General features: G+C 37.6%; 1 protein-coding gene across 4 annotated transcripts in view; it reads right to left on the reverse strand.

Annotated features, from left to right (window-relative positions):
* Positions 1-2,022: 2,022 nt before the first annotated feature.
* The window catches only part of pcdh10a (protocadherin 10a), a 27,225-nt gene continuing 17,343 nt past the window's right edge, over positions 2,023-11,904 (reverse strand). For 2 of the 4 annotated variants that reach the window (XM_072462222.1, XM_072462224.1), the window contains 2 exons: positions 6,436-6,846; positions 2,023-3,481 (listed from right to left, as the gene is read on the reverse strand). In XM_072462222.1, coding sequence (XP_072318323.1) covers positions 3,462-3,481; positions 6,436-6,846 — 431 coding nt within the window. In that variant the 3' untranslated portion in view covers positions 2,023-3,461. The remainder of the gene's footprint in view (positions 3,482-6,435; positions 6,847-11,904) is intronic. The other 2 variants (XM_072462225.1, XM_072462223.1) reach the window with 2 other exon arrangements.

Genomic DNA, 11,904 nt, shown 5'->3' on the forward strand with positions numbered 1-11,904 from the left:
AACTTTCCAATCTTTGCCCTTGTTCTTTGCTATTTTTAAAACATTCTTAAATTGAGCAATCCTTTTTGCACATTGATAATAGCCTTGGGTCGCTTTGCAAGATTTAGAGTGTGGTATTAAGATTTTGCCTTGAATAAAACAGGCTAGAGTGAGCACTGATTTGCTAATTTAATTAACCACAAATTATGGTAATGCAGGAGTACTGTGAGGTTTGTTTTTGCTATTATATTGTATGTATTTTTAAAACCTCCAGCTAGGTGGTCCTGACCAAGCCGAGCATGATGCATAGTATTAAAATGTAAAAATAATTATAGTAATCGCATTCTAGTGTAATTATTTACTTCCCATTACACAAATATGTCAGTTTTTAAAGTTTTAATAATAATGATGATAATAATAATAGCATTGCCAGAAACAATTTAAAAAACAGATCGGTTTTTAATCTAAATTGTCTAACATGGATACTTGGGGCTGAATCATTAAATAATTGGACTAACCATCAACAAAACATTGTAAAACAGCCTCATGACCTAAATGAAGCTCATTATTTGCAAAGACATTGACAGGAAAAAAAATAAAAAAAAGAGATTATAATATTTGCCTTGGAGAAAATAGTGCTAAAAGGAACATCTGTCTTATTTTCTTTGACCTAATTTTTATACTTAAGAATAAATAGTCCTGATAGTTATGGGGTAAGATTTGAATCAGCCTCCCACAGGGCATGTATCCAGTGTGACAGCATTGCATCAGTCACATGCTTTGGCCTTGTGGATATCTCTTTGTAAAGTAACCCTATCCCGTGACAGCCGCGGACAGATCATCACTGTATTCAGGCCGTTAAGCACGTCCCACATGACCGCCGCCTTTTCCAATTCCAAATTCCAAAGACTTATTTTTGTTTCATTTAGTTTCATTTGTTGTTTTGTTTTCCAGACTGTGAAATGATGCCAGTCCATGTGAAGATATATTGAAGTCAACTATAAAGATTGAGATGTAGGTTACGTTGATAGAAATCTGGAGTGACACACAGCCAAAGAAGTCACTAAAAAATAAGTTAGTTTTTTTTGATGAGCTATTGGGGTCACGGAATGAGGGAAGTGGGGCAGAACCGGTGGCTGCATCTTGAAAGTCCCCACAGGAGCCACAAGGGAGAGTCGAAGATCGTTTTATGACAATCCATGTGTCCGGTTCAAGTCAGTCTGAAAGTTTGTACAGGCGTTTTCCCAAATGAGATTTAGCTGTCAATTTAGCCAAAAGGAGTAACAAGAGTTATGTTTAATAGTCCCGAAACATATAGTATAAAGAATGTGTTAGGGCATTCTTTCTGCAAAACAACCCAAATCTGAAAGGAAATGATATGGTGTTAGAGCTAAAAGAATGTTTGTCAGTTGTAAGCATTTACCGTATTTTCCACACTATAAGGCACACTTAAAAGCCTTAAATTTTCTCAAAAAACAACGTCTTATAGTCCGGTGCACCTTATATATGAAAAATTATCGATAATAGACCATTCATTGATCCAGTGTGCCCTATAGTGCGGAAAATACAGTATATTAAAAAAAAAAGTATTACAATAATAATACTTGGATACATGTTTGTTTCTTTTAACTGATTTTCTCTTGCTTGATTATGTAGTCCATGGAATCTGCCTTTGCTGCCTTGTGTGTGACACAAGGTTAACCATGGATAAAGAGCTGAACAAGGACTAACATTACTTGAAAATGAATGACAAGCGCAGTATCTGTTCATTTGACTCTTCAACCCAGGGTTAAATTTTCTTTTGATGCTTAAAGACACCGTACAATTCCTCGCACATTCTGTAAATGTAAATGTGGGAGTCACCACATAAGTAGCTGCATGTCTTGGATGACAATTAGAACACAAAAGAACTCGCATTATAGGAGAGAAAAGGAGACTACAGATATATCATGTGAGTTGTTCCTGCAGACTCTCACAAATATAATTTTGAAGTGTACGCTCTGAAAATATTTCCTGTTTCAATGGAACAGAAGACACACTGGAGAAGTAGAATGACACTGTTTATTTATCAGCTCTTGACCTGCGTGTGTTTGTGTGCATACTCCGCTTTCATCACGAACGCTGTGTGGAAATTCCAAAAGTTAAGTGTCTGTTAAGTTATGCTTGAATAGATCTCCATATTCCTGTACATGAACACATATTCAGATATTAAAAAATACATAACGGAACTGGTGTATTTGCTACACACGAGAAGGCCCAGTGAAAACGATTTAAATTAACAATAAAACACCACTTAGTCCAAGATCGGATCGACAAATTTCTGCTTTTTAGGCCTGAATTGTACAACTGTTGTAGTACCAGATTGAATGACATTATGAAATGTAAACTAACCAATGGTTACACAGTTTTCAGAAAAAAGTATATCGTATATATAGTTTTATATATATAGTTTTATATTCATTTATAAGGTTTTTTTCTTTTTTTTAAATAGCACAGTAAACACTTTGCACACATGATAAAAACCACTGAGTGTGTCTGATTGTTTATGTATGAGCCAATGCCATCACATCTTAGTTTGGGGTCGTTTCACTTTCTGCACAGTCAGCTCAGGAAGGAAGTAGCTTCAAAAACATTCATATTTGTGAGATTTTATTGATAAACTGCACATTTAAGTATGACTTTTTTCTATTCAAGTGTCCTTCCTGAAGTGGCTAAACTGGAAAGAGGACTGCACCCGACTGGAGAAGCATTGTCCTGTCTAACTGTAATACGTTAGTCTGCACACGTGAACCACACAGAGAACAACGGAAACCAAGAGGAGAAGTTATAGAAAGACAGTCAAGTCAAAAAAACGCAGATACAGAATTTATACTACTGCACATCACCAGCTCTGCTCCTGTCACATGTACCTGTACAACACCCACTTCTGCCCATTGTCCTGTCCGGAGAATCTGACGCGCGCTGGCTCACTCGCTGAAGTCTCTCACTTCCTGTACAGTTGTAGTGACCGTAAAAATAGCTAAAGGGTTCCGTGTGAATTTTAAACAGAAACTGTTTTGTTCTTCATGTAAACAGGCACACACAGATGTCCAGAGGCCAACCTTTGTGTTGAGAATACAAAAGAAAAAGAGTTGAGAGAGGCAAAAATTCCCTCAATCCTTGGGGTGGGTTGGTACTCCAGTTTGTTATCTGTTTGCTGATGACATTGTGTTCTACACCAATGCGTCTCGGCCTGGTCTCAGTCCTGCTGAGAGGAATGTAAGGCCTCAGATTGCTCCTTTTTCAGCTCCTCACTATTAATTCCTCTGATTTCCTCCCCCGCAACCTCTGCGCAACCCAGGCTTTTGTAACACTTGGCCACTTGGAGATAAAGAAGTTTAACCAATGCTGCAGTTGTCCAGGTTACAGTTTCCTATTGTCTTTTTAGTCACACTCGTTTTACTGTGATTCACGCTGTTTCCGACAGGTCCACATGGAATGAGCTAGCAAATCCTTTTGCGGGCTGCAAAGACATGAAAACACACGTTAAGACAAATAAGACTGGCCCCCAGAGACTTTCAATGTTGAATACTGTCTCCTGAAGGATACATGCCATAAAGCAGTCTCTCTATCCCCATCTGAAGTTATTTATAGCTCATACATATAAAAGGACAATGGTCAAAACTAAATTTGGAATTGGCAAAAACATGTCCATCAGTAAAGATAAAAGGGAAGAATTTGGCAGCTGCACAATGCACACAGCATTAATTGCTTCATTAATTATCTATAAATGGATGATTAAACATTGATGGAGGCTTTATAGAGGGAGCCCTGGTGATCAGAGCAATACTAAGGGAAGATGGGGCTATTTTTGAAATTAGAACATCATGTGTGTTTGTTAATATAGAGTCTCAGCCTGTGGGGCCATATCTGCTACAGACTGGCAAACTACAAAACCGTCAGCATTGCAGCGAGAAGTCAATTTATTTTAGCAGCCTAACAAAAATAGAGATATTGAAACAAATGAAGTTGTGAGTTTTTGGACCAAGTGAATGATGAGTACATTTATCCTCGGCCTGCTAGGCAGGCGGGATCCGCACACATAACTTTTATATTCGGAGCGCTAGCACCTAAAGGCTAAATAGCAATTATTTTTCCCATAGTCCTGATGTGCAAGAGGGAAATTGCTGTTTGCTATGACCAACAACAACTGTGATATCATCCTAACAATTATTTTTAAAGAATAAAAGCTCAATATAACTGTGGGTGCTTTGTACGTTACCGAATATAAGGATTTAACAATAATCTGGTGAAAACACAAATCTCAAATAAGTTGCTTTTATACAAACTTTTTTGAGACGTATTATTGTCATCAAATTTAAACAAATCTAAAAACGTACATTCTACTCAGAACCCCAACATTGAATCAATTTGTCATAGTACAATCAACAGTGCATGCAGTCTCATGCAGGGTGTGGTGGTTAACATGGTGGTGATTTGACTGGAAATGACTTGTCTACTGAATGTGTATCTCAAATCCATTCTGAACTCTTAGAGCTAATGGAATATTCATGTAATGTTGAGTGGGAGCTGGAAAAGCAAATGAAAGAGGTGGATGCCCTTCTCTCAAGAATCCCTTTCAGCTCTTTCAAAAGGCCATTTCCCCTTTGCATTTGGTTATCAATGTTTTATTTGCAAATACAAAATTATAATAGTTATATCTCAAAGTAGTATTTTGACCGCAAAGTGCAAAATTCAGAATGCAATTGTACATTATTACCGGTATTGTACTTTCATGTACATCATTTCCGTGTGGATACAGATACTACTACTACTACTGTGTTATATTCAACGGATTATGCGTCTTTTTTTGTTATTATCATCATTATCAGGCTTATTATTAGTATTTTTCTGACATACAAGAAAGGGCATTCACAAGTGCATTCTCAAGATAATATTTGTATTTATTTATTTATTTAGACTGGAAAAAAAAAAACTATGATTTTAAGCAGTAGCAATAGTTCAAGGTTAAAATGCTTTGATTGGGAAACAAATTAGGATTCTAATATTGAAGTAAAAGGACATTTGTGTTTCTTGGTTGTTTTTTCTTAAAATTGACATTGGCATTTTTGCTTTTTTTTGTGTACATTATTTCACACTTTCTTTAAAATATGTAAATCATACCATAAATCATATCATATGTCTTTGCACAATAGTTTTAACCGAATGGATTCCAAAGAACAACTTTTCTTGGAACAAAATGGGGGCCAATCAGACAATACAAAGCAACTGTGTCAGCAGTGAGTTTCACCCTTGGAAGTGTTCAGTAGAGAAGTCACCGTGCTCAAGCACAAGTCTCGTACAAATGGTTACAGATGGCCTAGTGTGGCATAGTTTCATCCTTCTACCTCTTTGTTAGTCTGTAGTGAAATGGTTTATTGGCTTAAACATGTGATTGCAGCACTGGTATAAGAAGACCACAGCAAAATATGTTTCTCATCAACCCACACACCCAAAATGTCAGCAATTAAGAAGTAAAATGTTTTTAATGGCAAAACAAATGAATTAAACTGTGCATCAAAAAAGAGAAGTTGTTAAATGGATCAGGAATGGTTGTTAGAGAGAAGCTGATTGAAGAATAAGTTGCAGTGGTCTGTTATCATTCCAGAGCTGTAGATGTGTTTTAGACCTTTGCCTATGAGCATCAGATAACATGGGTTTGAATCGTTCAGGGGGAATTTAGAGAAGAAATCAAATCAAAACAACAAAAACAAAACGGCAAATCCAATTAAAGTTTGAGTTTATTCCATATATGGTACATGGTTACAGACATTTGTACTATTGGGGGTTAGGATTGGGGTAGGCTTTAAAGCAGTTTTTGGGAGGGGATTTAGAAACATTATATGACAACACTGTAAAACCCATTAGTGCATCTTATTTTAACTTAATACAACTTAATCCATAAAATTATAATTAAAATAGATCATGATAGCAATACACTATTCTATTATTTACTATACAATAGTAATACAATAAAAGTAATAATAATAATAATAATAATACGCATAATATAAATAATATTAATCTCTCTACTCTTGAAACACCTGTAACTTATCATAATGAGTAAACAAAATATGTGCTCAAGTTATAAATAGCAGATACATTTTTAAAATATGAAACATGTCACACTATTATTTAGATCTATCAATCGGACAAAGGATGAATTTTCTTCAATCCATTTGAGTTGTATTTAGTTGTTGGGTTTTACAGTGCATTTACATTCATCAAAAAGATCAAGATACAAATTTAAAAAAAATACAGAACAAACTTCTTAAAATAGAAGAACATAAAGTGATATTTGATAAAAGTCCAGATTGGAATCAAAGAGGCCAATCCCTCCTCCATTGTTGTTTTAGTATCTATATTGGACCAGACCAAAGTCTAGTGGCCCCAGGGACGTTTCATACTGATACTCACACAGAAAGGTAGGTTTGTACGGTAGCGTCCCCCTATCATACTCTTTCCTCTCTAGCGTGCTGGAGCTGTACTGCGGGCTCTGATGGAGGTGATGGTGTAGACTGTTGTGTGACTGAGACCTCTGACCGTCCTTGCCAAAGGTGGAGAATGACCTATCGTTGGTCGAGGCTGCCGAGGAGGACAGTGCGGAGGGGACGGAGAGCTGCTCAGACAGGCTGACGGGGGCGGACGGCTGCGGCGACGCCGGTACCTCTGTGTCGGGCAGGGCAGAGTCCATGCCGGGCACGTGCAGGTTACTGCGGTAATCGGGCCCCTGGCGACCCTCCGATGCCACAAAGGAGGGCATCCAGCAGCGGTCCGAGTGTCCCAGGGCCTTACACTCCTCGGTGCAGTTGGAAAAGAGGTCCGCACCTGCACAGAGAGAAGAGGAGGAGATACAGGAAAAAAACGTTGAGGTTTGGACGTATGAAAAATATCTCCCCACAATTCTACCACCAATGTATTTGTGTCACCAGGAAAGGCACAGATTGGGCAAGAAATTATGGTATATTTGATCATAACACATATTATTGTGTCATTGTCATATATATATACAGATCGTAATAGAGCATCACACAGCAACAAGAGGATGTGGTTATTAAAATAAGTTCCACAAGTTCTTAGCTCTCACAAACCCTTTGGCATATTGTTAATATCCACATGTATGAATTGTATACACGTGCAGTGTTTTGAACAATACTTTTTTCATACAGGGAAGTGAAATTGGGGCGGACCACCAAAGTACAGCCAATCAGAGAGCTGCTTTTGGCTTTTACTTCCAGCTTGTTACAACAATAAAATACTTAATTAGTACGTGCACATTTTTGTCACAAATTCACAAAAAAAAACAGTTATCACAAATTCATGATCTTCTCAAACCAGTACTTGAGTGTTGGCAGTCGAAACTTTTCCATTCCAAAAATATTGTCCATGAACACTACCTTTGAATCTTTTTCTACCCCAGTTAATCCATTTGAGTTGTCTGGCACATATAAAAGGTTGTCAAATAAAACGTTGAATTCTTGGGAATACCATCAGGATTTCCTGTTTTGTATCGTTGGAAAATTTGTTTCACGTTATCATTGTGTGTGTTATTAGTGATGATGGGAGAGGCTGTCGGTACAAAATAACGGACTGTATTTAAAAAAGCAATATAATGAATCTTCTTTCTTGTATTAAGTATGCACTCTAGGCTAATACAATGATTTAAATGTATTTCTCTCTCTCTCTATCTTCTTGAATTTGCATTGAAGCCTAAGCTATTCACCAAGAAGCCGAGGTCAACATTGATGAAGCAAACAGTTTGCATTGGTCGTCACCACGTTCATTTTCGATGTAGAGTGCAATCAGACTGAGGTGGTATTTTGAAAACATCCCACACACACCCATCCCCCTGCATCATCAGCTCATTGCCTTCACACAATAGAAAACCCCAACAACGAGAGACAAATCCATCTTAAATCATTCTCTCACAATTATCTCAAGGAACAAGTCACAAAAAGAAGAATATTCTCTGGCGGCTTAATCTCATGCTAATGTCAATCAACTCCATAGAAAATGACAAAGTGTGTAATCGAGACAGAGGCGATGCCAAAAACAAAACAAGAAACACAAAAAGATGAAATTGCCATCTGAAATGATAATGGCACTGCACAGACGCTCATGGACACGGCAAAGACAAAGAGAAAACAGTTGTGGTAATTACAATTGGTTTGAAAGAAGAAAGCAAAGTCACATGTGAACATGATCCAGAAACACTGCTGTCTTCTCTGAGGGCAAGTGCCTTTTCAAATGTGGAATTACATTTTGAGTTTGCTTTGTCCCAGAGACGTAACTTCATGGAAGATCATTTGATTCTCCAGATTTTGAATTTCAAATGCAGAATAAATGAGTCGTTTTCTATTTTGAATCTTTGCATTCAAATTCAGTTTTATATGCATTGACTGTTTAAATTGGGAATTTTCTGTAAATATTTTTTTTAACCTGCAGAGATTAGCAGCTGAAATGTATAGTAAAACATTTCATATATTTTTTTTCAGAGTTAAAAAATAAATAAAAATACAAATATTCAGATTAAACAAAATATTTTCCATATTACCTGGTTTTTGGGGATATGTGTGCAAATACTTTCTTACTTTCTTACTTAAATGTTGCCAAATTGTTTCCAAACTTGCATTATTCCTGTCATTTGCTATATGCCACTTTAAACTGTTTTCCAACTCAAGATGTCCCACACTGCTCATTATTATAAAACAGCATTTGGTATAAAAATGTAAAATACACATATGTAGAGGCCAAAAGTGAACAGTTTAACATTTAGTAGGGCTCAGGAGGATAAGAGAACAACATAAGAATGTATAAGAGTGTAATAAGAGTGTATAAAGTGTTCAAAGATAGCAATATGCAGCTTGTTTGGGAGGCAAATGCTTTACTGATAGAGCTATGGAAAAACAAAGCTTGTGCAGTGTCAGTAATGTTGGATTCCCTGCAAAGGTTCCACTTACACCAATCTATCATCGCGATCCGCTCCAGCGATAACGCCGCCTTCCCTCTATCACTAAAAGGACAGTCTGCACAACACTGTAATTTAAGTATGTGTGTAAATAGAAGGAGATCTATGTGGAGAACACAGTGTACATCAATACGAGCACCTGGATGAGTAACACGAGGACCTAAAATGAATGTTGATATGTAAGATGCTAAAGATCGGCGGTTTGGGATGGAGTGCTTTATCGAGTCGCGTTTTTTAAGTGCTGCTGCTCTTTTGGATATGGGAAGACAGCAAACGAATTTGGGAATTTGCGATCTGAAAATGATTGTGATACAGGACAAATTATAGTGCTGTAATGACATTTTTGACACCAGTGTTTTGTTCAGTTGAGACAAAAAAAATAAAGGCACATAAAACGAAGGCGCATTGTGAAAATACCAAGGATTAAACAAAACAAATTGGAGACAGTTGAAACAATAAGTGGTTTGACTATTTAAAAAACAACAAATGCATTCCTTGGCATTTGTCTATCTTAAAAAATAAATGGCTCATCATAAAAAACTGTATTGTCTCTAGACGGAGAGATTTGATGTGCAGTGGCACTACAGATAAGAGACAATTTAACATTGATAGGCAAGCGGAACACTAAGAGGCACAATAAATGATGGGAGACATCTTGAAAGACTCTGCGGATCCAACACACATCCTGTGCAACAGTCAGACTTTTTACAAGCAACAATATCACAAGGAATAAACACATCTTTAAATGAGTTTGTTTTGGCTCTGGGAAGTCTGAACCTCTTGTTTGAAGGCAGGATCACTCTCAGAAGGTGGTCCAACTGGACAGAATGGACTGAGTTTCCGCAGTAGCTGTTTTCTAAAATGTTTGTGAGCCTGAGCTGCTCTGACCCAGGGATCTTGCTCTTTCTGGCCTGTTTCACATTTTTACAGAAATGGCTTTTGTTTTGCACCATAAAAAACATAAAAAAGTGATAAGACAAAAAAGGTCAAACTGATTATTTTAAAGACCTATCAAATAAAACCAAGAGTGTCTTGTCAACACTAAATATGTTTTAATGAATACTTAATTAGTATATTTATTTGCCAAAAGCACAATCTCTGTGTGTCTCTTTTTGCACAGTTGATAGGTCACAGTTAAGTTTACTGTCTCCACATTTGTTGGTTGAGTTGGTATTGACCATCTCCTGAATGACAATTGCCATGTTCTTTTTTGTTTCAAACAATGGGAGTCACAAAGGGTCACAAAGTATGTGAAACATTGTTGTACATGCAGTATTATTTAACTTTCTACAAAGTGTATACTCATAATTAACCATCTCCCATATGTAAAAATAAGAAAATCCCTTTTGGCCTTCCGTTTGTTTTAGGGGTCAGCACAGTGAATCATTTTTCATGTCAGATGCCCTTCTGGACACATCCTTTCCCATTAATCTACGCACATAAATAGCAGGCTACATAATATAGAAGATAGATATCACTAAGGTCACAAGCATTAACAGAGAACACCTGTGCAATGGAGGGATATGTAAACAGGGACAAGGCTGTATTTAGTGAATGAGAAATCACAGCTCGTAACATAATCACAATTTCATACACTGCCATGAGTAGTAAATTATCACAGTGTATTTATATAGCACGCTTCTGCCTTTGAGGCGCTCAAAGCATCCAGCTATCCAGGGCACTGATGAAAATACGGAAGAAAACACTGAAAGTAAGAGCAGAAGATGGCAAGAGTGGAGATGCTAAAGAGTATATTCATATATGTGTTTACTATAGGGTTCAGTAAATGCACAGTGGCCTTCTACAAGAAACCATACCTATATTTTTCCCGGTAGCTTTTAACTTTTAAAGGTCGGAAAGCATTGAACTTGCTTATGTGTCATCTTTTTATTCTTCCATGACATTTATAATACAACATTTTGTCACACGTTGAATAATTGATGCTGTGCAACTTGCCAAAACTGCACAAACACCATCTGAGGACATTTAATGTTCTTCTCGGACAAAAGTGTTTACTTTAATTTCATGGCTTGTAATAATCTTAAATGTCATCCGGAACAGAAAAACTATCAGACATCACAAGACCTCTCAAAACAGTATGCAAGTCCTTTCACTTCAGTGTTGTTTATGTGTGGGATGGCCCCATGGGGGGACGCTTTGGGCAGGAAGGTGACCAGGCCTCCACGAGCCCACTGCCAATGACCCGACAGAGAGAGAGAGACAGAGAGAGACAGAGAGAGAGAGACAGCAGGCTGGAGGAGGACCATGTCAGCACCCAACATATGGACACAAGAGGGGAGACCTGGGTAGCACAGATGGGAACAGGAATAACCCAAAACAGTGAGAGAGCAAAGGGGGAGAGCCAGGATTGGCAGAGGGCTTTGAGTTTGTTTTTTTTAGCAAGTCCCAGAGTCAACAGAGAAAAGGGTTCTGTCTCCTGGAGCGGTATCGGCTTCGATGTTTGGCAGTGTTTATGTCTACTGTATATCTCAGACCTTCAGGGTTCATACTTGAGATATATAGGTTCCTCAATTAGGAAAAAGGAATTGGAAAATATATTTTGGAAAACCCCAAAATGCCTTAAATTCCCAAACATATTACGGAGGTCAAAATCCAGAATTTATGAAAAACAAGATTTCGGCAAAGGTAGAACATTATGATTCTACGAAGAAAAATTGCCATGACATTTTCAGAAAACATATTAAAGGCTCACTATGCAACTTTTGTGGTGGAGGGCCTGGCACCTGCTTGACTCCTTGATGATGCTGTTGCCTTGCAGCGCTGTGAACGATGGGACTCGAGTCGCGGTGATGCATGAGCCATTCTTTTATTTTGTTCATTGGGGAGGACATGGAAACAGAGGAGGCTTGTTTCACTCTAATGTACATGAACTCACTTCTCCCGTCGTCAACCCAGAC

This window comes from Eucyclogobius newberryi, unplaced genomic scaffold (assembly GCF_026437365.1).
Source record: "Eucyclogobius newberryi isolate DKJ021-1_F unplaced genomic scaffold, fEucNew1.0.hap1 SCAF_4, whole genome shotgun sequence".
NCBI classification, from domain to species: domain Eukaryota; kingdom Metazoa; phylum Chordata; class Actinopteri; order Gobiiformes; family Gobiidae; genus Eucyclogobius; species Eucyclogobius newberryi.